General features: G+C 45.6%; 2 protein-coding genes across 4 annotated transcripts; one reads left to right on the forward strand and one right to left on the reverse strand.

Moving 5' to 3' along the window:
* The first annotated feature begins 5,490 nt into the window (after positions 1-5,490).
* SERINC3 (serine incorporator 3) lies at positions 5,491-13,636 on the forward strand. The gene is made up of 10 exons (XM_054644271.2): positions 5,491-5,634; positions 6,111-6,272; positions 6,723-6,916; positions 7,670-7,749; positions 8,435-8,572; positions 9,395-9,564; positions 10,281-10,371; positions 10,767-10,944; positions 11,761-11,988; positions 12,702-13,636. The coding sequence occupies exons 1-10, from the start codon at positions 5,596-5,598 to the stop codon at positions 12,838-12,840; spliced, it is 1,419 nt and encodes a 472-aa protein (XP_054500246.1). The 5' UTR covers positions 5,491-5,595; the 3' UTR covers positions 12,841-13,636.
* A 333-nt stretch (positions 13,637-13,969) lies between these two features.
* TTPAL (alpha tocopherol transfer protein like) lies at positions 13,970-23,454 on the reverse strand. Of its 3 annotated transcripts, none has more exons than XM_054644272.2 (5): positions 23,331-23,454; positions 21,431-21,883; positions 20,514-20,707; positions 18,622-18,732; positions 13,970-17,889 (listed from the first exon to the last, which is right to left on the reverse strand). In XM_054644272.2, the coding sequence occupies exons 2-5, from the start codon at positions 21,867-21,869 to the stop codon at positions 17,614-17,616; spliced, it is 1,020 nt and encodes a 339-aa protein (XP_054500247.2). In that variant the 5' UTR covers positions 21,870-21,883; positions 23,331-23,454; the 3' UTR covers positions 13,970-17,613. The 3 variants fall into 3 exon arrangements, with proteins under 3 accessions (XP_054500247.2, XP_054500248.2, XP_077043522.1); XM_054644273.2 differs by having other exon boundaries at positions 23,300-23,375; XM_077187407.1 differs by lacking the exon at positions 23,331-23,454 and adding an exon at positions 23,269-23,293.
* Positions 23,455-26,005: the final 2,551 nt, after the last annotated feature.

Raw genomic sequence — 26,005 nt, forward strand, 5'->3', positions numbered from 1 at the left:
GGAGTCTGCCATGAGTCTGGGATATGCCCCTTTTCTCATATTGCATATTGACTCACATAGTCCTGTGGCTCACCTAAAGCCACACAACTCATTGCTGCTCAAGGCAGGATTAAGTCAAGAAATTCCTGACTTTTCCTCCCACTGTTGTTTCACTAGAAGCTGTTCTGCTGATACACAAAGGCTGGCCAGCTGGATTTCAGTGCAGGCTCTCAGGGGAGAGATGGGGTCACAGAGACAGGGGAAATAAATCCTGCCTGAATAAAAAGATAATATATCAAGCAAGGAGAAGGCATGAAACCATTTGAAACTATAAACTCTGCAACATTTATAAGTATGCTTTGGCAATGCTCAAGTGAAGATTGGCTTGGTTTGTGGCTACCCTCTCCTGAAGTGGGTACTTAAGAGCCTGGTCCTCAATTCCCTGCACAGCCTGAGGTGCTCCAGCACCAAAGTGAGCCCAGCTCAGCTCTGCCAGGGGAGCAGGGGTTGGTGCTGGCTCTGCTGAGCTGGGAGGGGAAGGTGCCAGCTCCAGCAATGCCTCTGGCTCCAAGGCTCCTCCTGGGACAGGTACAGCTGACATCAGCCCAGGGCTGGGGCTGATCCAACAGTGCCAGCCCCATCTGGGTCAGATCCTGCACCCCTGGGGACCCTGTGCTGTTTGCAGGGTACCACATTCACCTATCATGAAACTGCTCACTTCCTCCTCCTTTTTACCAGCCATCTGTTGCTAGTGCCTTCCATGGTTCATTCACAGATGTCACTGCAGATCTTTTGTGCAAAATATTTCTTCCAATCTATCTCTGTTTATGTTTTATTGTTACAGGGTTTTTTAATATAAGCTTTTATTTAATTTTATTTAAATACTTTTCAATACATTTAAGTTCCATGAATGCTTCCATAAACAATGAGATGAAAGAGCTCAGTAATATCATTCCAGGGTATTATATTAAGGTGAACATTTTTCTCCATCTGTTTCACCAATAACTTAAACTAATGCAGTTTCCAGACCAGAGCACATGATCTTAAGGGAACTGAAGAGAGTGAAAAGGTCTCTGGTGACATATAAAGACTTAGAGGAGATTGAACAAAGGTGTCCAATAAAATAAATTTCTGGCCAAACAGAACTGGAAAGACACAGAGATTACAATTCCTTCTATCATAACAGCAGTGACTCATCCAGTTGCATAGTCACTTGGGGTGAAAAAGAAAACAGTTACTCAATCTCTCAGGGATTTAGACACAGAAGAATATATTATGCAAGTTTTAGCTGCGTTACTAATGGCCTTGAAGCACACAACTCTACTATGACTCTCACTCAGCTCAGCAGATCACAAATAAGATGACTCACGTATCCATGACATGATAGGAAAATAGAGAGCCTAAGAAGTGCAGAGGCAGGTGCTAATACAGTCACAGAGCACGCAGTCAAGGGAAGAAGAGATTTATAAAATCAGGAGCAAAGGACTGCAGAGAAATCAGTTTGTGCATTTGGAGACTCGAGGGCATGGAGTGGGTTGATTTTTGTTGGTGTCACATCAGGAGGCTGTGAGTGTGAAGCCAGGCTGTGTGCAGAGAGGAGCCAGGCTCTGGGGACACTCACCTGTGTGTCCCCAGGGAATGGCAGCAGAGCTGGCCCTGGTGTCTGCATGGCAGCGCTGAGCGAGCTGTGCACAGCACCCAGGGAGATCACACACCACTGAAACTCATCCACAAACTTTACAATATTTATACTTGGCAGGACTTCCTACCCTGCTGTGCATTGTGACTTTGTAGAAGCTGTTAACTCTGATTGTTTAAAGACTAATTAAACCCACTGGTGGTGCCAGCCATAGCAGTATTTTGCCCATTATCTCATGACTTACCTCCTCATGGATGAGGGCTTTGATAGCTGTTCTCAAAGCACTGCTTAAAAGCTGAATAGTTGGGCAGAGCTCAACTCAAATTCTGGACTAAACAGCTGGAAAAACAGTTGTTCCAAGAAAACTGTAATTCTTTATGCTCTGGAGCTCAAATCAAAGCACAGACGTAAATGTAGCTTAAAGCTAAACACTTTACAGAAGTCAAATAATTAGGAGGATTATATTAGAAAGGTTTGCCAATACATCTAAATTTGGAAGTTTATGCTGGTCAGAGCACAGTAAGATATTTAGACCTGCATATGAGTCAAGCCAAGGCTATTGTAGAAACACAGACATTGTCTGATTATAATTTTTTAATTTTTACAGGCAGTTTGGCACAGCCATTCCAAGTTGCATTTCCCATCGCCTGACTGAAAGATTCTGGATGGTCAAAGGATTATTCAATTATAATGTGTCTGTGTGATCTATTACCTGCAAAAACACAGCCCATGCAAAGCAGGAACTCTCACATACTTAGGGGAAGATCAAGAAAAATTCTGTGTTTTTGTTATCACAGAAAGGAGACCCTTGAGAGTAACAAGAATAGCACTAACGCACAAGCTTGAGTGACAATTTTTTATGAGCTCAGTTGCACAAAGGAACTGCAGAGAACTGCTTTCAAATGACTAAATCTGACACATTTCCTTTAAATATTACCTAATTCCACGGGGTTTATTCTAGGCATTTCAGCTCACATATGTATGGGATGTAATGTATAGATACAGAAGGGATGCACCATTTCTTTCTGCTGCCAGAGCTGATTAGCAAACCAGAGCAGGGTATTTTTGTACAAACCAGGATAACCTCCTGCCACATCCTGTCTCGTTCCCAGAGCTGACAGTCCTTAGGCTGACTTCATCCTTATCTCCTGTTAAACATGGAGGGGTTTAGGTGATGTGATGCAGAATCAGAGGGGGTTTATGCTGGGAAGTAAAATGAGCACTTGGAAATCTCTTGTTACGTGGACAGTGGAAGGAAAAAGCTTTTTATCTGCATCCTTTGTCTGTGCCCAGCATAACCCAGTGGAGGATCACCAGTACTTAACAAAACTATTTGTCTCATAAATTTCCTGAGAAGAAAACACTTGCAGGTTCAAGATTTAGATGAGTTTCATCGCTGCATTACTAATACACAATATTCCAATGTATTGGAGTTATTTGCCCAGGATTACTGGGAACACAGAATTTGTGATTGTGCCTTTATTCCGCGTATATTCACTGGAACAAACAGTGAGGGAGCAGGGATATGGCAAAAGCCTTCTTAGAGATCCAGCTGGTGCAACCATAAGGGTAATAAAAATACATCAGCAATAAAGTAAAGGCTCATCTATTATCTGAAAGAAGCACAGTTACAATGATTTATGGAGTGACCTTTTTCTGAAAGAAACCTGTATGTCCTCATGAATAAGGCTGATTGCAAGAGATGATACTGTTAACATAGTGTTCATATATTCTGAGTGTTAAAACTGCTGTGGAAAATAAGTGGCAGGTTTACTGGATGCTCTTTGTCATTTCTTGGCAATTTCAGATGGCACTAAAGCTGTCATTCTGATTATTAGTGCCTTTCTGTGATGGAAGCAGGTTTTTTGGGAGCAGGGACTGTGTGAAGGGTCTGACAGAGTGTAAAGTGATGTGCAATAGCTGGAACTGTTACAGCCAGAAAATATCCTGTAACCCCAGCTGGTCAGTTCTGCCCTGTGATATTGTGCAACACTAATGCCAATTAAAACCAATGCAAACTGCTTTCCTAAACCTCTGTGCAAACTTTTGTCAAATCCTTGTGCTGTTACATCATCACAGCCAACTCTCATCCATTTCATTTGCTCCCAGACGTTTGTGAGGAGGAGTGAAATCACTCAGCTGTCCCTCTCCAACTCCCCCAGGCTGCAGCCTGTGCATTGTGCTGGGAATCCAGACCAGCACCGTGCTCTGGGCAGCTGCAGAACAACATCTCCTTTCACCTGGCTCCTCCAGCTTCCTCTTCTCCCAAGTTAAAGGAGCCCACCTGCAGCTTTTGCAGCTGTGTACCTTCCAAGTATGAACTGAGCCAGGTGTGGACTGCTCTAGAAATGTCACCTTGAGAAACTCCACTTCTGAAAAGCTCCTGAGCTTCCCCACTTCCACCCAGAGTTCAACACTACAGGGCAAAATTCATGGACAGCGCTCAGTGAGTCATAAAGGAAAAGAGGGGCAGCAAAGTGGTATTAGGAAAAGGTTCTTCATCCCAAAGGACAGGCTGGGACAGGCTCTCCAAGGCAGTGGTCACTGCCCCAAGCCTGCCAGAGCTCAAGGAGTGTTCGGACAACAGTCCCAGGCACATGGTGGGATTCTGGGCTGTACATGCACGGCTGTGAGCTGGGCTCCATGATGCTGATGGAGCTGTCCCAGCCTGGGACATTCTGTGTGATGTGAGTTCTGGGATTCTCAGGGCTGTGAGCTGGGCTCCATGATCCTGTGTCGCCCTGATTTTTTCAGATTTTCTAAGCTTTCTGATGTTTACATTCTTGTAACGAACTTTCTCACACACTTTTGGTAAATAACTTATTGTTTTGCATTCTTTCATAGAAGAAGAGAAATTTGATCAACTGTTAGTTTGTCCAGTGTCATTGGAGAGGTGGCACTTTGACCCTCCAATCCACTGTCACTTTTAAAAGACTATAAACGTTAGAATCAGAAAATAAACTTCCCTTTTCTTCACCTTAAAAACAACGCGTGCACTCGTGTTGTTTCGTGTCCTATAGCAACAATCCTGATGGATCTGTCCACCCTGGGACATTCTGTGTGATGTGAATTCTGGAGCACAAGCACTTTGTGTGTGTGTTACCACGATCGCTCAAGAGTGGGAATGAGTTACACATTCTGCCAGGCTCAAACAGCTTCGAGAGGCTGGGCAGGTCCCTGGCGCCCTGGCAGGGCAGGTGACAGCAGTGTCGCCAGCCCCCGGGCCGCGGCCACTGCTCGCACCACGGTCCCCACAGGCTCAACATGAAGTGGCAGAAGGCTCCCCGCTCGCTTCCTCCGGCATGCCGCTCGTGGCGGTGCCGCCGGTGAGTCACGGTGACGCGGGTGTCACTCACCGGGCGGTGACGTCTGTCACCGCGCCGGGCGTGCCCCGTGGGCCCGAGGGCTCGGAGACACCCGGGGCACGACCCGCGCCCAGGCGCCCGGCGGGCTGCTGGTGCCCAGAGGAAGGGAAAGGCGGCGCGCTGTGTCACAATGCCGGGCGGGGCGGTGCCAGCCCGGTGCCAATCCCCCGGTGCAGGCCGGTGCCCGCCACCCGCGCTGCTGCCATGGCAACGGCTGCGCGCCCCGGCACCGCCGAGCGCCCCCAGCGGCCGCGGGCAGCTATGGAACGGCTGCCGTGCTGCCCAGCGGCCTCACTCATTGGCTGTCACACTGTAGGAACCGCCCATTCACTGCCCTTCTGACCAATCAGCGTCCTCCCTTCCCCTCGGCGAAGGCGGAAGAAGTGTTGATAAACAACATCGCCCCGCCCCTGCCCTCGCTGACCCTTCCGCTCCTCCCCCTGGCGCGGGGCTGCATCGCTCCTTCTCATTGGCGGGCGGCCGTCCCCCCGCTGGGAAGCAGCCAATGAGCGGCGGCAGCGGCGGCTCGGGGCGGAGCCCGGCTGGCACCGCCCCCGGCCGCGGGCAGTGGGCGGAAGCAGGAAGCGGGCGGAGGGCGGCGGTGGCGGCGCCATGGGGGCCGTGCTCGGGGTCTGCTCGCTGGCCAGCTGGGTGAGTACGGGCTCCGCTCCTGCCCCGAGCCTGCCCCTCACACCCCGAACCTACCCTCACATCCCGGGGAGCGCGGCCGGCCCGGAGCGGTGCTTCCGCTGGCGGCCCGCGTCGGGCCCGGGGTGGGACCACGCGGAGTCCCCGCGGGCGCGGTCCCGGGCCCGCCGGAGCCGGGGCGGCTCCAGCCCCTCGGAGCAGAGCGGTGCCCGGCTGGAGCCGGCCCTGTCCTTGCCAAAGCGGGTGGCTGGGGGACGGGGCCCGCCCTGGCGAGGCCCCGGGGCAGCCCGGACCGATAAACTCGGTTATCTCCGGGTGTTCGCAAACGCGCTGACAAAAACACCGATTAGCGGCTTATCTGTGCGGGCCGGGAGTGGAGTGTCTCTAAATGCGGCTCGGGTTTTCCTCTCGGTGTCGCCTAACGCGCAGGTGTCAGCTTCGAGGGGAATGCCCTTACTATTCCTTTCTGTGCCCTTCAGATTCCCTGTCTGTGCAGCGGTGCCTCGTGTTTGCTGTGCCGATGTTGCCCCAACAGCAAGAATTCGACAGTGACACGACTTATCTATGCCTTCCTCCTCCTTCTCAGCACTGCGCTTGCCTGCATTATGCTGGCACCAGGCATGGAAGAGCAGCTGAAAAAGGTATGGAGGGGGAAAATCTTTTTCTGACTGTTTTAAATGCCATTACTTGTGCCAGTGACTATTGATTTTCTTTACTTGGAATGGATTATGTGTGAGACACAAACACCCAAGTGTCCTTGTTCCTGATTTAAGAGGCTGGGTGTACTGAAGGGCTTCTGGCTGAAACAGCAAATTCTGTGAATGTTCCTTTTTTAGTATGTGCCTGGTCTCTGAAATCTGACCAGACCTGGAGACTGTCAGTTGTTATCAGAGGCCTGCTGCTGTGGTATCTTAATCTTCCTGGGTGAAGAGTGTTGACATGGGGAGAGACAGATGATAATGAGGTCTGAGCACAAGGTTTTTTTTCCTCTCATCTCTCAGAAGTTTGTTGATTGAAGACCTTGCAAATGCAGACATAAATTCACAATGAAATGTAAATTCACAATGGAATGTGAATTTATCTTTACCCAGATACCCGGATTTTGTGACGACGGGCTCCACACCCAGATCCCCCACCTGGAGGGCTTTGTCAGCTGTGATGTGTTTGTGGGGTACAGAGCTGTCTATCGTGTCAGCTTTGCCATGGCCGTGTTCTTCTTCCTCCTCTCCCTGCTCATGATAGAAGTGAAAACCAGTAACGACCCCAGAGCTTCCATACACAATGGGTATGTGTGAGCCAGCTGGCTGCCCTTCCCTCCAGCTGCTTTCCTCCTTCCAGCTTCTCTGCTGAGCACAGTGGAAATTCCTTTAGGCATACACAGACAGCTTCAGCTTTCTTTTGGACCCAGTACAGAGTAGTGCTTTGGGCTCCTTAAAAGCTCCCTATTTATGTAAGATGTTCAGTGTGCTGGTTGAGGGTGCCACACTGAGGTGGGGTAACCAAAAGGGCAGTGCTCTGTGTTTCCATAGAGATGTCAGATTGCAGCTGGTTTATATTTCTGACCTTGTGCTGCCTCTGGCACTCATTGGGTCATTCTCAAGGCCAGTCTGACCCAGCCAGCAGAAACTGGTTTCTGATTTCCAATTCCCTGATTTAACTGAGTTAGTTTTGGCTAGATGACTGAATCATCATAGAATCATTTAATTGGAAAGGGACCTTTGGAGAGCATAGAATCATAAAATTATAGAGTGGTTTGAGTTGGAAGAGACCTTAAGACCATCCACTTCCAACCCCCTGCTGTGGGCTGGGGCACTTTCCACTGGGCCAGGTGGTTCAGAGCCCCATCCAGCCTGGCCTTGAGCACTGCCAGGGATGGGAAGTCCTCAACCTCCCTGGTCAACAGGATCATATGATCCAAAGCCCTGGTTGGAGCAGGACCAAGCTGCTTACAGATCATGTAGCAGCACATGACTGCTGAGTGGGAACTCACTGTGTGTGGAGTAAGACCAATATTTATGATTTCTATCTTCTTTTAAAGGTTCTGGTTCTTCAAAATAGCTGCCATCGTGGCTATCATGGTTGGAGCATTTTATATCCCTGAAGGGCCTTTCACAAGAGGTACAGTTGATGTTCATCATGGAATTCTGAATTGTATAAGGTCAATCCTTTTCACAGATTAATTGGCAATACTGAAAGTTCTTTTGTAGAAGATGCAGCTTCTGCCCATCTTTGTTGGAGTACCTTGGTCCATCCAGTATTTTGGTGACCAGCTGAAGTTATGGCAATAAGAAATCCCTTTTCAACCTAATAGGTTTTGATTATTAATAATTTTCTACTTCATGACACAGCCACTACTGAGCTGATCTTCTGACACTAGACTGGGGGCAACTTGGGACACTGACAACTGCTAAATACTTCCCTAGAGTCTCTGAAAAATCTCTGTGGGAAACCTCTACTGTCTGGCCACATCAGAGAAACCTGAAGGGGTTGTTGACCCTCAAAGAAATGTGGGATGATGGCACTTATGTACACAAAGATGCCACATGTTAGATGATGCCTCATTCTGAAAATGTGTTGGGCTGAACATCCCCATGCTCAGCTTGACCAGCATTGGCTGCATCCCTGAAGAGCTGGGATTCCTTCCATGCTCTAGATTGAGGCAAAGTCATTAACAGCATTTCTAATTACAGTTTCAGGTTTTTTCATTTTTTGTTTGCAGTATAATCAAGACTTTTTCTGTTTTTAAACAGAGGTAGCATCCACATGATGAAAGCTAACCCTTTTTTCTTGCACTCTTTTCTAGCTTGGTTTTGGATTGGTGTTTCTGGAGCCTTCTGCTTCATTCTTATCCAGTTGGTTCTACTTGTGGATTTTGCTCACTCTTGGAATGAGAGCTGGGTTGAGAAGATGGAAGAGGGGAATTCCAAATGCTGGTATGCAGGTAAGAATCTTAGCCTGTAAAGAATTTGTTTGTACTGGCCAGTACCCTGCAGAATATCATTTACTGGTTTGCAGACATACCTAGAATTAAACTGCACAGTGTCCCTGAGTCACTGCTGTAAACTCCTGAAATTAATAGCAGCAGTGTTTCCTTTTTCTTGTTCCATAAAATGTGAAATATTTTAGGCTTGTGAGTAGCACATCTGACAGTCCTAATAAACCACACTTGCCTGGTTTGCAGGGTGTGTGCAGAGCTCAGAGCCTGGTTCTCTTCAAACCTGAGCTCTGCTGTGTCCCCAGGAGCTCAGTTGTGTCTGTGACAGTGGCTGCAGTGCCACACTGAGTGTGCCTTGGTGCCTGCTCCCCAGCTGGCCACTAATTACAAACTGCTAATTGTTGTGGTTCTTAGCTCATAGCTAAGAGTGCTGCAACAGCATTATGTAGCTTCTTACAAAGAACAGAGTGGAAACAAAAATGGGTGACCTCAAGCACAGGAATCTAGGGCAGGTAAATGTCCATGAGAAGTGTGCAAAAGCACTTTCTCATTATGCCACTGTGGCCTGATACCAGTTACACTAATTAAACTGCTGCTGAGAGGCAGGTCCTGTTCCCCTGATGGCACACTTTCTCTGAGCTGCTTAGTGAGCCCAAGCAGAAATTTAGCCATACCTTACAAAAATGCACTCTCCTAGTCTGGTTTGGTGACCCAGGCTGCCAGGTGAGGAAGAAAGAGTGTCTTTTTGCAGTGTTAGCTGGACATTAAGCCATCTCAGATGTACTACTAAAACTGTATGTGTAATGTAAATTTTCTTTTTCCCCCCAGCTCTGTTGTCCTGTACAAGCCTGTTCTATGCCTTGTCCCTGGTTTTTGTCATTCTCTTCTACGTTTTCTACACGAAGCCTGATGCCTGCACTGAGAACAAGTTCTTCATAAGCTTTAACATGATCCTGTGCATTACTGTGTCCATTGTTTCTATCCTTCCAAAAGTTCAGGTAATACTTTCCTCTGCTCTTTTCTTCTGACATACCAAGCAGGGAAGTGAGAAGGATGTAGTAGCAGTTCAGTCAGAGATAAGAACTTTAAAACTTGGCTATCATAGCTATGCTAGTTAGCAACTTAAAAATAAAATCTTACTCTGAAACCATTTTACTACATAGTGACACATTTCCTGAAGAGAGGCTTTTTTTAGCTAACATGGTTTTGGACTTTGTTTCCATGTGGAGGACTGCTGGCATGGTTTTAGTGGTGAAGGCCCTGGCAGAACAGAGGAATCTGTTAGGGAGTAGCAAAATAGCTGGAGATTTATTTGCTTAATACTGTGGCTTTGAAATTAGGGGTAAACTTGTTTAATATAAGAGGAAAGTTGCATGTTACTTGATTCTGAACTGGTATTTCTCAAATCACATGCCAGATTCACATCTACAAAATTGTTTTAAAAGGTTGAGATTAACTCAGTAACAGCCTGTAACTGAGTCTTGGGCACAAAAAAAAGGATTTGGTTTGCTTTTTCTTCCTCTGTTTGAGTTGCTTTTTGCATAAATTACATAACTCTAAGGAATTTCTTCCAGTCTTTCAAACATAGAACAAAGCCCAGTAGCAATGGTTTTCATGATAGTAATAGTTTTATCTGTGGTAGTGGGGTAAAACCTTCCAACTCCAGGTAAACCTTGCCCTTTTGACCTTGGCTTGCTCTTCTGCTTTGGAACAGGAACATCAGCCTCGCTCGGGCCTCCTCCAGTCCTCTGTCATCACACTCTACACCATGTACCTCACTTGGGCAGCCATGTCCAATGAGCCTGGTAAGCAGCACTCTGTCTTGACTCACATATTTTGGTGTGAAAGCAGAGGTTGATGGTTATTACAGATCACTCTGTGGGAATTGCTGATCTGTTCAAATCAAATCCAGTGAGGCTGAAAACCTGACTTGACTGAAACCATCAAACTGCCTCTTTGCAGAACAAAACTGGAGTGTTAGAGGGAGGGAAAAAAGAAACAGTGTCAGGGCATTCTGATGTTATTTATTTATTGTACTCTAGTCTAGTTCACAGGCAGGAAAAATATTGCAGGCAATTTCTGCCTCTGGAGAATCAAAGAGATCAGCAGTTAAAGGGAATGAAAAATTGCAAGTTTACCTTGTCATCTTTTCTTAGCTACATGCTGGCATCTCTCTAATCTGCCTTGAAATGCCTTTCAGAAAGAAACTGTAACCCCAGTCTGCTGAACATCATCACCCAGATCGCTGCACCCACAGCTGTTCCAGCCAATGCCACTGTCCCTCCTGCCACTCCTGCTCCACCCAAGTCCCTGCAGTGGTGGGATGCCCAGAGTGTTGTTGGACTGGTTATCTTTGTCCTTTGCCTCTTGTACTCCAGGTAGGATCTGCACTGCTAACCAGTGGTAAAGAATTGGGGTTTGCCTCCTTTGTTTGAATCTGTTTGAACCTTTGCAAAATGTACCTGCATTTATTCACAGCCAGCTGCCGTCTCAGGCCTGAGGCCAAATGTGGCTCATAAACCTGCATTTTGCTTTGTGCATGAGGATAAGCCTTGTCAGCCCAATCCAGATAACAAAACAACATGTGTTACAAGATGATTGGAGGGATGGAGCACCTCTCCTGTGAGGAAAGGCTGGGAGAACTGGGTTTGTTCAGCCTGGAGAAAGGAAGGTTTTGGGTTGGGGTGATCTAATTGTGGCTTTCCAGTGTCTGAAGGGAGCCTACAAGGACCATGGAGAGAGACTTTTACAAGGTCATGGACTGAAACTGGAAGAGTAAGTTTAGATTAAGTATTAGGAAAAAATCTTTACTGTGAGGGTGATGAGGCACTGGAATGGTTGTCCAGAGAAGTTGTGGTGCTCCATCCCTGGAAGTGTTCAAGGCCAGGCTGGATGGAGCTGTGAGCAGCTTGGTCTAGGTGTAATGTGTCCCTGCCCACAGCAGGTGGATTGGAACTAGATAATCTTTGGGGTTCCTTCCAAACCACACCTTTCTATGATCTGGGACTAGGAATGCTGTTTAATTAAGTTAACAAAAGCTTGGATGAAAACAGTTGGAGAAATTTCCTTATGCTTCGAAATGGATGATTTGCTAGTCCCATACATTCATTGTGGCCTATTGCTTGCTTGCTTATCAAACACAGCTGCCTGTAAAAGGAGTTGTTAACCACGTCTCTGTTTGGGTCACCCTGCAGCATCCGCTCTTCAAGCAACAGCCAGGTGAACAAGCTGACCCTGTCAGGCAGTGACACTGCCATCCTGGAGGACAGCGTGGGCACAGGCAGTGGCACGGCCGAGGAGGGCGAGGTGCGCCGTGTCACGGACAATGAGAAGGACGGTGTCCAGTACAGCTACACCTTCTTCCACTTCATGCTCTTCCTCGCCTCTCTGTACATCATGATGACACTCACCAACTGGTACAGGTAAGAGCCAGAGGGGAGGGGATGGGTTCTGTGTGGATGGGAGACTCCTCCTCCTGCCAGGCTGGTGAAGGGGCTGTCTCTGTGCCAGCTGCAGTAGAGCTGTGACTTCTCAATTTAGTGTTACTCAATTGAGGTGTGAGAAGGCAGCACAACACAGTCAGCAGCTGTGGTTCCAGGGCACTACTTCAGAGCTGCAAGGGCAGAAAGTGTGGCTGCTGTTCTTCAGCTGGAGGAGTAGCAGGAAGGATACACATGGGATTGGTTTCAGGGGGCCTCCTGCAAAGTTTGTTAGAAGCCAAACTTTTAAACTGCTGTGTTAGTGGCTCTCCATCCTGGGAAAGATGTGCAGGGACAGCCCTATGTGCTGCTTATCAGAGATGGGATTTCCAACATCTGTTGGAAACACTTGGGCGTGCCCTCTGCTGCTGCAGCTCAGAACCACTGCTCCCAGGACATGGTATAAATTAGCAAATACCTCCTTGAACGGCAGCACATCAGCATGGGCAAGCAGGCTTGAAAACTGGGTTCCAGGAACCACAGCCTGTGATGGAGCCACAGGAAACTGCTGGCTTAGTTGTCTCACTGTGTTCTCACAAAGGCTCTTGCATTGGAGTGCCCCAAAGGATTGCCCTCACTTCAGATTCATGAGAGAGGTACCAAGGAACAGGGGGAGGTGCTTTCTGTGTCTGCTAATGGACTTTTTTACTTTTTAGCCCTGATGCAGATTTCAAAACCATGACAAGTAAGTGGCCAGCCGTGTGGGTGAAGATTACCTCCAGCTGGGTTTGTCTGCTTCTCTATCTCTGGACCTTAGTGGCTCCTCTTGTCCTTACTAATAGAGACTTCAGTTAAGTTCCTGCACCTTCTGAGCTTACAACAGTGGGGAACTCTTTGCTGACAGCCAAAATGTTCATTTATTGCTTTAGTTACTGTTTCGTATGTTGGTATTAAAATGCAGTTGGATAGACAGTTATGTATTGCATAATGCTTGATGCAGCACCAAAATTATCAGTTATCTTTCTATTTTAACCTTTACCAGGGTTATCTTATTACTGCATTTTAAAAATTCACTACAGCTGTGCTGTCAAAGCACAAAAGAATTTATCTATTCTGTCCAAAAGCCACAACCTTCTACTGAATAGAAGTTAACATTTAGTTAGATATGAAGTAATATATTTTAAAGAGCAATTATAATCAGCATAATGCACTACTCTGCTCATGCTTCAGTTTCTGGAAGTTTAAGCCATGCTGCTTGATTTCTACATTCCACTGCTAAAGTTTATTTACAAGAAAAGTTTATTTAAATTACTTAACTTTGTGTTGTGGCAAAAAGCACCCTTATTCCTCACCAAAAGAACAACTCTGAAGTTGAAAAACTGGTTAACTCATAATTCTTTTTAAGACAAACTTGCCCTTTTTTAGAGGCAATTTCTGTGGTAACTTCTTTTTTAGAATGTTTGCCAAATGGAGTGGTAAGTGTATGAGTAGTTTAATCAACTTTATGATTATGTTGGAAAATAGAGCTTATTGATTGATTGGTTTCAGTTGTCCAATATGCTTAATAAAAGTAACATACATGGAATTATTATTATTGGCTCTAAGGCATTTGCACTGTAAACTCATTTGAATAAAGCAAACTAACTACTGAGAGTGGCCCAGCTCTGTTGAAGTATTAAGCAGCAGCAGTTCCTTCTCCAGTGGAAAATACCCCATGCAGTCTCCAGGTGGATGTGACTGGTTGTTTTATCTGTGCAGTAAATACTAAGTGACAGATTTTTTTGAAACAAACAGTATTTTGTGTGAGCCTGTGAGTCTGTGAGTGTCAAATCCTGTTCCTTGAAGTTGCTCAGTTTAAGTGAACTTTTGTTCTCCACCACATTTTGCTAATGCAGTGCTGTGGTGATTATGTGTAAATGTGGAACTTCTGTGTTGTTACTGATATTTACAATAAAATATCTCAACATGACACAAGACAAACATATTGAAAATATCAAATGAGCAGTTGTTACAATGTGTTTAATCACTCAGTCATGCATCATAAACTTACACATTTTTGACAACTTTGTATTATAAAATGCAATATAAAAATAAATTTTATCAAAATAAGATGTACACTTAACCACCCAACACCTCTAGGCCCACACAAACAGAAAGCAAAATGAATATTTGAATAAGACAATGATTAATTCAAGCCAAAGTGGTATAAATTTAACAAAATGATACTTAAGATTTAACAATACAAGATTTAACAAAAACGATACTTCAGCCAGTTCCTGAAAATACCTCAGGGCTCATAACATCCATTTACAAGAGTATAAATTCAAGTACTTGTATGTACAGTTTGCAGCTACCTTTTGTGCCACCTAATGCCAATGCAGTTCAAGTATCCTTCCTTATTATCTATTTGATTTGGCAGGGATGGCTTATGTACTGGAAAAGGCATATATAAGCATGGAAAAGAAAGTTATTTCAAGTGGGAAGAAGGAAAAAATTGGTTGTAGTGCTGTAAAAACAAAAAAACCAAGCAACCCCCAAGCAAAAATCTACCCCTCCTATAAGCTTTTCCTAGCTATTCTCTTAACTTGCAGATAAGGAGATGCTATACATGACACAAATGTTTATTTTCCAAACATGAGAAATTGTGGGAACAAACTGATGTCTTTGCTACTAAGTGCTAAAGCTCAAAGGACATTCTCAGCTCTGTAGCCAGGCACACAAAAGCCAGAGCTGTGCATTCTGTAGGACATGCCAAGCACTGCTTAGAGAGACTTCAGGGTTAGAGACACAGCAAAAATTCCTGCCTCAGTTCTAAAGCCAAGGAACAGCAAATTAGAAATAACAGATGCCTGATAAAGCCTGGCTTAATTCAGCATCCTGACATCCACTGCCCAGAAGCCAGCTTTAAGAAAAAGAAATTCTGGAGGCACAAGACTGGCACTTTTCAGCATTGGCAGTTGTGGTGGTTTAACCCCAGCCAGCACCATGGCTGCTCACTCACACACCAACTCCTGTGAAGAAAATTCTACCCCAGCCAAACCCAGCACAACCCTAGAACCTCATTTATTATGTTTAAATCATATTCTTTATTCTTAGTGAGCAGAGGAAAGAAGAGGGTGAGGTGGATCTAGTCTGCCTACTACTATTGAAGGCATGCAAGAAAATATAAAAGCCTGAAAAAGGGTGAGTTTTGTAGAGGTTCCTCAGCCTTCTGCTGAACACCACTAGGTTTATTTCTTTTTGAAGGACACTAAACTGAATTTTGAATATCCAACTTCCCTCTCTAGTAGTTACATAAGGGGATGAAAGGAGCTGTTCCTACAATCACTATACCCCCACTTCTAACCCTGCAACATAATTAAGGAAAGATTATCAGTGAGGCCTTCATCTCTAATGGTCCATTCTGGTTTTCTCAGTGGTACATTGGGACTGAAATTAAGAGGCACTAAAACAACAGAGGCATCACTCTGTTCTAGCAGTTCAGCAGTGTGGGCAGCCACTGATCTGTCCAAGTCCTGGTGCTGTGTGCTACTGGCTTCTAGGTGGCAAAAACCAGAATTAATTTCTGCAAAACAGAGAGCATATTCTGGTCACAAAGGAGGAGCTGCCTAGCAGTACTCTTTTACCTTAAGTAGATGAAAAGGGTAGTTGGTTTTTTCCCTGCACTAAAGGTAACAGTTACCAAAGAGGAGTTAAAATTGACTTGTAAAGGTAAGAAAAACGAGATGCTTTCACTGAGGGAAATTAATCTCTTCCCACCTTTAATCTACAACTGTTCAAGTGATGAGTTTGCTGCTCCTATAGATTCTGAACTGCCACACAGAAAAAAAGCTTCATGGTTTTACCCTTTTCAGAACCCAGTCTCTTTACAATGTCAGGATGACAGGTATGGCATTTGCCACCCCTTAGTTCCAGGGTGAGGTCTGCTGCCAGGTCAGGAAGTCATTACAGAAGTCTCCTTTTGGCAGTGCAGTCATGCTGCAAGGGGGCTAAGAGGAAGAAAGACATTCAAAACAGAGTTTGGCACTTTGAAAAATGAGTGTCTGAGATCCTCAAGATAATTTAGTTTTATATTTACAGAAACGTAACTGGTGCCTATAATCACATTTGGCACTAAATCAAGATTTCATCCAGAGAAAGTGCTCTAGTGATAAGTTCCCAATTAGAAGGGATGGTCTTTTCCACCAAATAGTGAATTATTTCACTTTGAAGTAACAGACTGTGCTTTCCTCGTCCTCGTGAGGTTTCCTATCTCCACACCATTATAGTGCAGAAAAATGTGTGCAAAGAGTGTGCTGAGAGTTAAGTGAAGACCATTAAATAAAATTAACTTGGGGAGTGGGAACAGCTTATTCATACACAGGTATCTTACCCTGGTTTGACATCAATGTTAGTTCTGTCTCTAGACAAAGACCTAGAAGCACAGGCATACAAGTTATGGGTAAATATCACAGAGATGATTCAAGTCTAACTTCATACACGAACATGACAACTAAAGACAAAAGAGGTCAACAAAGTTAAAAACCAAGTTGTAACATTACACAGGAGAGCTGACAAGCACAGTGAACAAAATGCTACAATATCAGGAAATTTAAGAATGTGCTTTTAAAAAGCCTGTCTGCATTTGGTTTCACAGACTTAAAACTCAAATTCAGCCCAAAGTAATAAGCTAAAGCAGCACCTTGCTGTCCTACATGAAGTATTGCCTTCTATACATCACATGCCAACTGCTACAAAACCTCCTCACACATTCTGGGTATGAGGTACTTATCCAATTCCTTATCTCAAGCAGAAAAGAACTGTCAATGTGGGAAAGTGGCTGACACAGCTTTCTTTTATTTGGTCCTGAACCTCATTATTTGAGGCTGTTGTCCAATCAAAAGCCTTATTCAATGATCTGAAAAACGTGCTGTTTTCTGAAAATGAAGATTGCATCTGCTGTATAAACCTTGGTATAGATGCTATGGTAGTAAATCCATCAGTCACAGTTCCTCCAACTATGAAGAGGTTTAAGAGATGATCTCCATACAGGTATTCATGAGTAAATTTTGTTCTGTATTAATTTGAAAGAAATATTCACTGAGATATTTCAGAAACACCAACTCACAATCTAAACCACATGACAGAGGACAGGCCAAATTAAGACTTCTATGGTTTTAAGCAATCTTCACTACAGAATTATATTTTGCAGGGTTCAAAAGCCATTTTCTTTCTTTCACCAGTCTGTCATTACTGGTGTTTGCAGAAGGGGAAGAGACCAGATAATCACAAAGCTCATAAATCATCCACACTTTTCACCCGTGTGGGGTGGGGACAAGAAATTGTCAAGCTTACCTACCTGCAATAATTTTTTCCCTTTATCATTAGAAAGAACAGGCCAGTTGGCACCATTCACACAGAGGTTGATGAGCCTCAAGTCTTCTACATAACTTGTGCTCTTTGCTTTTACCCTCCCCGAACTCTGCCCTGCCCCCATTGTGCCCTCTCCAGCTTCCTTTGGTTCTACAGTGTAAAGTGCCTCAGCAGTGTGTCCCTAAACTGCAGGTTTAGGAGTAAGGCAGAGTTCACAACATCCCTTAGCAGAGCAGATCTTAACTGTGCTGGCAAACCTCTCCCTCCAGTGGTTTGTTAGTAACAGTAATAGAGCTGAGGTTTCATCCCTCGCAGGGAATCATCACACTGCTTTTCATCTGCATCCCCACTCACTAGCAGCTCATGGGGAGAGCTGTCACATGGCAGCACCAGCTCTGAGAAATCATACAGGAAATCCTCTTCAGAGGCCAGCAGCAGCTCATTCCAGGCAGAGATGTCCAGCTTGCCTGCAGTACCACCATACTCCTCAGGAAGGATCACTGGAGGAATGTTTTGGTGAAGGGAATTCAGATCACAGCCATGAAGAAAAAACTGAAGGAGAAAGCAAAAGAGTTTTTTAAGTGCACATCAAACACTTTGCAGCAAACTGCTGGAACAGTCAGCTAACAAGCTTATTTTGAGCTAAAGAACAACTTTAAGAAGTGATGTGTTCATGGGCAAGTGGCAGCACAGAACAGGGGGCAGGTGCATTCAGACACACCAGTGAGAGAAGTCTTGAGACAAAATCCACACCTTGTGCAGATTAAATCCCAACAAGACAGACTTGACATGTGCCTGGGCTCAGGTTTCATATTCAGTTCATTCCCAAGTTCACTCATGGGATTTAAAGTACTTATCCTTGTGGACAAAAAAAAATCATCCTTGGCAACCACAGTCCTGTGGAGAGGACACTTGTGCCACACAGGACCCTTGCATAAGGGAAAAGAGCAAGGAAGGGGCAACACAGTTTTCCTGTGACACCACCTCATGAACTAAGTGCTACTGGGCCAAATAATTAACCACAGGGATAATGTCCTGGATACAGAGCATATGTACTAAAGTTCCATATTAATATTTGGCCAGTATTGAGTTCCTCAAAGTTTCTGTCTCACAGAGAATTTTCTCAACAGGTGTATTTTTTAAAATTTAAAGCAGAAAGTAAAATGGCACCAACATTTTTCTAACTGTCAAGTATTATCATTTTTCTTTTTTTTTTACTTAAGAATGGCCAAGCAAGGAACTTACAAACATTAATATTAATGTTAAAATCACATAGATCCTTACCCTGTTTGCAATCTTTTCCTTCAGAAAAGGCTTGATGATTGCAAAAATGCCTTTGAATATACGAGGCTCATTTATTATGTTAACAGCCTTTATTCGAATGGGGAATCCATCCTGAAGGGTAAAGAAGATTTTTATAATGCAGTTTAAAAAACATTTGCCATCTTTCTCTTTTTAAAATTTTCTGAGACTGCCAGCACAACCCACTGGCTCCCCAACTTTAATCTGAGGTACCAACATAAACCAATACAAGAGAAATTCAGCTTGTTACAGAGAGCAGTCCTAGGATGACATCTTGTGAGCATAAAAACAAAATCAAGGGACAAGAAAACCATCAAAAAATACACTGCTGTCAGTAAATCCTCATTTCTAATGTTGATGTTTATCTCCCTTGACAAAAACACTTAGATAACCCCTGTCCTTTGGGTATTCCCAGCCTTGATAAGGATGCAGCCACCAAGTGATGTCTTCAGCTCCTGAGGAGGGCACCACCCTCAGTGCCAGAGCAGGCTGCTTCTAACAGCATCCAACAAGATTTGGTGCCCAAGATACTCTAAAATGTGTTTTTATGTGAAGAAGGAATCAAATATCACTAGGAAGCACTGTTTCCTATACAGGCCAGTTCAAACAACACTATTGCAGCACTTCTTATTATGGGATTTTTGCTGCAGAAATTTATTTGCAGAAATATTTTTCATAGGCAAAAGCTCATGATCAGCACTTAAGGACTCAGTGAGGTTTCTTTTCTCTATAACAAGCTCTACATATACAAATCAGTCAGTGCTTGGAGTGAAAAGCAGACAAGAGGCACTGCTGGAATATTTTTCTCCATAGGAACATCAGTCAATTACCTCATCTGTACAGGAGCTGCAGCTCAGCAAGGTTGATGCAACACATTTATATTCCACAATACCTTTATGTCCTTCTCCAAGTCCAGCTATTGCTGTGTGAATATCTTCCAGTAGGAACAGCAGGACACCCATGGCTTTGTTTGTACAAATTAATTATGGGCTTACAGTTAAATGATACATTTAGATCATAATGTAAAGGACTGAGTTCTTATAAAGGCCTTCCTTAACTCAGCAGTCTCATCTCCTACACTCCCCTGACTCACCCTATCCTTCCTGATCCCATGGATACAATAAAGGATGTAACCAGCTCAGGCCAGAACAAAAGTAATGATGGAACGAACCCATTCAAGAGAAGTTTTCTCATCTCACTCCTACAGACTGTATCAACATCAAATGAAATCATCAGACCTTTAGCCACTTTGGCCATGCTGCTCCTGAGTCCTTTCCCCTTCCCATTTTGTCTGTCCAGCTTCACCGTGTTGATACCCTTGCTCTAACTTGCAATCCAACACCTTCCTTCTACACATCCAGGCAGAGCTGTTTTCATTATGCCTCTTGTGCTAAAGAAGCCTCTGCCTTCAGGGCATGGATGGAAATCCTCCTCAAATCACACCCATTCAAAAGTCCTCTTAACATTTTTGCAGCAGTACTTGAGCTGGAACCTCCACTTGCCCCATGCTTGGCTCCATCTCAGCTGACAGGAACCATTTAAATATCAGGCAATTTCCTCACTGTCTCATCTCTAACTATAATTCTCTGCTCTCTTTCTTCCTTACCACTACCCAACAGAACTGCTTTTGTCTGTTCCAACTCAAAGTCTGCATTTCTAATGCAAATTTAGTTTTAGGTATTCAAAAGTCAAAAAAAGGGGCAAGTGAGGTAAGTTGGCTGTAAGGGTATGAGAAACTGGTTGGGCAGAGATTGTTTAACTCTGCTAGGGAAAGCCAAGATGATGACATTTGCAGTGACATAGTCAAGAACTCTACACACAGCAGCAGTCATTTACAATGCACAAGCTTATTTTCCCACCAGTTCAGGTCTTACCTGAAGAATTCCAATCACTTTTTTGGCTACAAAAGGACCAAAATGAGACGCCTTAGATAAGCTGACTCCTTTGTAGTCTGCCAGGATTACAATTCCATTCACCTGGGTCTCTTCGGACTGAATGAGTTTTTCTAAGGTTAAGTATATGGCACGAATGTTCTCAGTAATCGGATAATTACTGGGTGTCCATCTGTCTGAGGTTACAAGACAGGGATGGTAAGTCGGAGAGTGAAGATAAGCTAACAATACACATTCCAAAAAACTGATTTTCTGTTCTCCTGGACTCAAAAGTTACTCTGTATAGCCACAGTTCTAGGTCAGAGCAGCTTTTCTTAAGCAAGAGGTAAATGGCAACTCATGTTTACTTCAGGGAGCAAAGGCAATGGTTTTAGGAACCCCGTTCTCCACCCAGCACAGCTCATTAATAGCAGTTTCAGCTCAGAAAGAAGGCAGGTAAATGGAAAAGAGGAGAATGAATGGAGAGAAATTTACAGCAAGCCTGGCAGCACCAAAAGCACATGAAAGACTCTGATAATTTACACAGGAGTCAGAGCTATAGGTTTCTCTCTCTGCTTATTGTAAAAACATTATGTGCTTCTAAGGGTAGGCCCACAGCCCTATTTCAATTTGAGGGACTGCATAATAATTTTCCTTGAGAAATATTTCCTTGAAAAATTTCATCGACCCACCTCAGTGCATTTTCATTTTGCCGTGACCGCACTTATTGCTGACACAGGAAAAGGAACTGGAATAATGCTGGCTAAGGACCAGCATGTCCCTTCCCCAGTCAGCTTTTCGAATTTGAGAGAGCCCACATAGTCTGTGCAAGTCAGCACTGCTCAGAGCAGAGCAGGGAACAGGCTTTTGGCCCAGACACACCTCGAGGACGGGGAACAGACACACTCAGGACTGAGTACCTGGGCGGATGCAGACGACGTGACGTCCCTGCGGGTCCCGGTGAGGCAGCACAGTGACAAAGCCTGACTCCAGGACAGGCTTTATTGCAGATGGCTTCAGGTTACTGAACACCTCTGGCCAGGTCCTCCTGCAGGTGTGGTAGTTCACCAGGAGCTGAAGAGCTCGATCATAATCAAACTTCCTGGCTCGGAGGAACCTCAGCAAAAAAGCATCGTCCAGGCAGGTCCCCAGGGAGGGATAGTCCTTGCACACCATATCCCTGAGGGCCTGCACGTCACGGAGCCTCCATTCAGGCTTCTCCTGCAGCTCCTCCCGGGCTTTGGTAACAAGGTCAGGAGACAGGGTACAGACATACTTTGGCCGGTCTGGCAGGAGCTCATTGTCCGATGGAGACCCCGCTGACGGACTTGTCCTGGTGCAGTCGCTCTCTCCTGACATAATGCAGCAGGAATCTGTCAAAAAACAAGTGCTGCACTTGACAAACAAACCCACAGACTTACAACCACAGTGACTGTTTACATATTTATTATCTTCTGTATCCCTCTTGTTTCCTAACTGAAGATGCTTCCTTTCCAAAACCAGCACTAGAGCCAAGACACAAGGTTCATTTTAATTCTCCTACCAGGATTAGAAAGTGCAAGTTACTCTGATCTCTTTATCCTACCTAGCAGGTAGAGTGCTACCTTGGATGAAACCCAACCAATTAAGTTAAAATACAGAATTACACACCTTCACTGCAAAGCAAAGAATTTTAATTTACTTTAACATCTACTTCCTATGCCCAGTTGAAATCTAAAGCAGTTGAAAACTAAAGCAAAGCAAAGATCCCAGTTTCTCATGATTCTCACGCTTGAATTACACTCTCTTCTGAGAAGCTCCCCCACCTAAGCCCAGACAGCCAGGTGTTTTCCTTAACTTCTCTGGCAAACACATGCACTTACCAACACCTCTGCCCAGGGGAATGTTTTGGGCAATTCAGGAGGAGCAGCACTCAGGAATATAAGAAATGGCTGCACTGCACAGACTGGATGAGCAGGTAAGAAAACTGCAGACTCTTACACTAGCACTGCATGGATACTGAGGCTATCTTAATTTAGTTCTAACTTGTCAGAGTGATGTCAATATGTCTGACCTGGGAGCTGAAATTCTAAATCCAGTCACAAGTGGACAGAGATGAGTAAAAATTAGAAAATCATGAGCCTGCCATAATTCCTCTAGCTGGACCTGGGGCTAGCAGTGCTTTATTTTAATAAAAACATGGCTTTATTTTGCTGAGCTGTTGGCACTCAGTCACCCCCAGCACATCACACGGAACCGCCTGCCACAGGGACACTTGTCACCATAGCCGCCCTCCTCCTGCACTGACAGAGCCCTCAGTGCCTCCCTGCCCTTCCCCAGGTGCGAGGGACGGCCCCCGGCACCGCTCCTAGGGAGCGATGTACCCGCGGGATAGAGCCTGGGCTGGGCAGCACCAACCCCGCCGGAGCGGGGCACAGGGGCCAGGGGGCTGCCAGGGCCCGCCAGGCCCCGCAGGCCGCCTGCACCGGAGATCCCGGTCCCGCAGCTCCTGGGCCCAGAGCCCGACCGTACCGGAGCTACCGGGCCCGCAGCTCCTGGACCCGCAGCCCGCCCGTACCGGAGCTCCAGGGGCCCGAAGCCCTCCCGTACCGGAGCTCCCAGACTCCGCACCCGCCCGAACCGGAGCTCCAGCCCCGCAGCTCCCAGACTCCGAACCCGCCCGTACCGCAGCACCTGGAACCTCGGAGCTCCCGACTCCGCAGCGCCCGGCCCCACACCCGCCCGTACCGGAGCTCCCAGACTCCGCACCCGCCTGTACCGGAGCGCCCGGCCCCGCAGCCCGCCCGTACCGGAGCTCCCGGCCCCGCAGCCCGCCCGTACCGGAGCTCCCGCGGAGCAGCCGCGTCCCGGCCCCGCCGCCCCGGAACGGCCCCGGCCGCTCGGAAGTGACGCGGGGGCCGCGCCTGCGCCATGGCCCCGGGGTGGGGCCGCGGCCTTGGGAAGGGCCCGGAGCCTCCGGCGGGGCCGGTGCCGGTGCGGCTCGGGCTGGGTCTGAAATCTGGGCTGCCTCCGTCTGTGGCGGCTGCTCCGGGCACCGAGAGGGGGGCCCGGGGACGCTCCCCGATGGGACACCTGCCCTTGAGTGCCACCTCATCCTCTGTGACAACCGCAGCCACTGCCTCCAGCCGAAGGCAGAATTTTATATATATACACATATATGTGCATAGATACATGTGTGTGTGTGTGTATGTGTGTGTGTGTATACACATATACACATATATCTACACACAAATATATATATGTAAATAATACATATATTTTATAAACCACGTTTTATAAATACATTTTACACTTGTAAAATACATTTTATATGTATAGAGTGTATTATGTATGAAATACACTTTTATTATGTATATATATATGTATATATATACATATGTAAGTATACATACACATTTAAATACACTTGCATGTACACACGAAAATATGTATGTTATGTGTGTACATAATATATAATATTGTTATATAATATATGTAATTATATAACACAGCAAGTATACTGATGTATATCATCTATAGATTATATACTAATTATATATAATATATAATCACATATATAAAAATGCATTTTATTTTTACATATATAAATATATATATAAATAAATAAATGTATATATATATATATACATATGTATATAAAACCAAATATATCCTATATATTTTCTATACAAATACGTATCCCAGGGCCTGTCCCTGCCAGCCTGAGCTGGTGTGGGATCACTGACCAGAGCTAGGGCAGCCTCAAATCAGGCTCCAGGCAAGCACAGCTGGATGGAAACAGGGCCCGAAAGATGTCCTGGCTGTATCCTGGATTTAAACCACAACAGAAGGACTAAATGTTAATAAAAGGAGAATTTTTGGGTAGTTTGGCTTTGGTTTGCTTTTTGACAGAACAGAAAACTATGTTATCCCTACAGGAGGTGATGCCTGGTCTGTCTGCATGGAATTTGTAATAAAAAGCTGGTCCCTCCCAGGTTTGCTGCAATGCAAAGGGCACACAGGGAGCGCTGGGGAGGGGGAATGCCACGTTCAACCCCAGAGCTGAAGGGCCAGAGAGGCTGATTGCAAAGGCTCAGCATCCTGCAGGGTGGTTTCTCTCTCCTCTCTCGCTGTAAGCCGCCTTCTCAGCCAGGAGAGGGAGTCGAGGATAGCTGGACAAAGAGTGGGAGCCCCAGGAGCCCACAGTGGGAGCCAGGGCCCTTCTGCAGCTTACAAGGTTCAGCTCTCATTTATTTCTCTGCCAAGGGGTCACCCTTCCAAAGTAGAAAATGTTTCAGTGGTGCTGTGCCTGGTAAGAGATGCCAGCACGGGTACAAATGGAGTGTGTCACCAGTGTCACCTGCACAGAGCTGTTCCAGGGAAGAGGAGCACATTCATTCCAGCCTGTGCTCATGGTAAAAACCCAGACCTGGGTGCAACCTGTCAGGCTGGGTCCAGTTTGGATCTGAGTAAACTGGGCCTGTTTGTGATGTTGCTCTGTGCCTTTTCCAGCAGATTTTTGGGATAAATGAGGTTGGAAGGGACTCAGGAGGACAAGAGATTTTGTATTGCTCCCATTTGCATTCATGCAGCTCCTGGGCACAGAGACCTGCTCCTCCTGCACAGAGACATGACAGAAGCAGCCAGGTGGGACCTGGAGTCCCAGGGGTGTGCTGTGCACATGGGTCTGTGGCCTCCCAGCTGAAGGGATGACAGAATTTCCTGGATCACCTGATCCACCTAATTGCTGATCTGAGAAAAGGCTTCAAAACACCAAACAGCTGGGAAGTACTGGAGCTGCAAACAGGAATTTATGCTAAAGGTTGCAAAATCTGATTGGAATTTGCACCTCTCAAACAAGGGAGGAAAATTTAGCAGGGAGGTGACAGTTCCAGTCCTGACTGGTTAATGGCTGCTGCAACAGGGTGTTAGGAGTGAGCAGGGATGTTTGAAAGGAGTGACATGGGAATGAAGCTCTGTTTTGGGGAACAAGGAGGGCAGGAGATAAGGGAGACTCAGTAACAATCAATTGAGAGATATGGACAATGAAATTAGAAGGAAAAGCTTTAGGCAGGTGAGAGAGAATGATGAAGGAAAGTACAAATGAGGATATTACACAGTGAAGAAGAGCTGGGAGTGGAATATAATTTGGGGATTGCCCCCAAATGAAGTGACTGCCTTACCTCAGCTTTTTTTATGTGGAGAATGTTGAACTGGAGAGCAGTGGGTGCTGAATGGAAGTGAGGGGGTTCAAGCATCAAGCCAAGTTGTTGGGGGAGTTTGAAAATGCTGGCACAGGAAATCACAGGAACTGTAGCAAGAGCTTCTGTAATTTACTCTTCCTGGTGTTGGCATCCTGTGACTAGAAACCAGTAAAGGCAGAACCTGTCTATAAGGAAGTAAAAGCTAAAAACTGATAACAAACATCTAGGAACTGACAGTCCCAGGAGATGTGATAGCTGTAGCCTGAATTTAAATTCTCCTTCCTAGAAAAGAGAGTTTTGTCCTTGTCCACC

This window comes from Agelaius phoeniceus, chromosome 17 (assembly GCF_051311805.1).
Source record: "Agelaius phoeniceus isolate bAgePho1 chromosome 17, bAgePho1.hap1, whole genome shotgun sequence".
Taxonomy (NCBI): Eukaryota; Metazoa; Chordata; class Aves; order Passeriformes; family Icteridae; genus Agelaius; species Agelaius phoeniceus.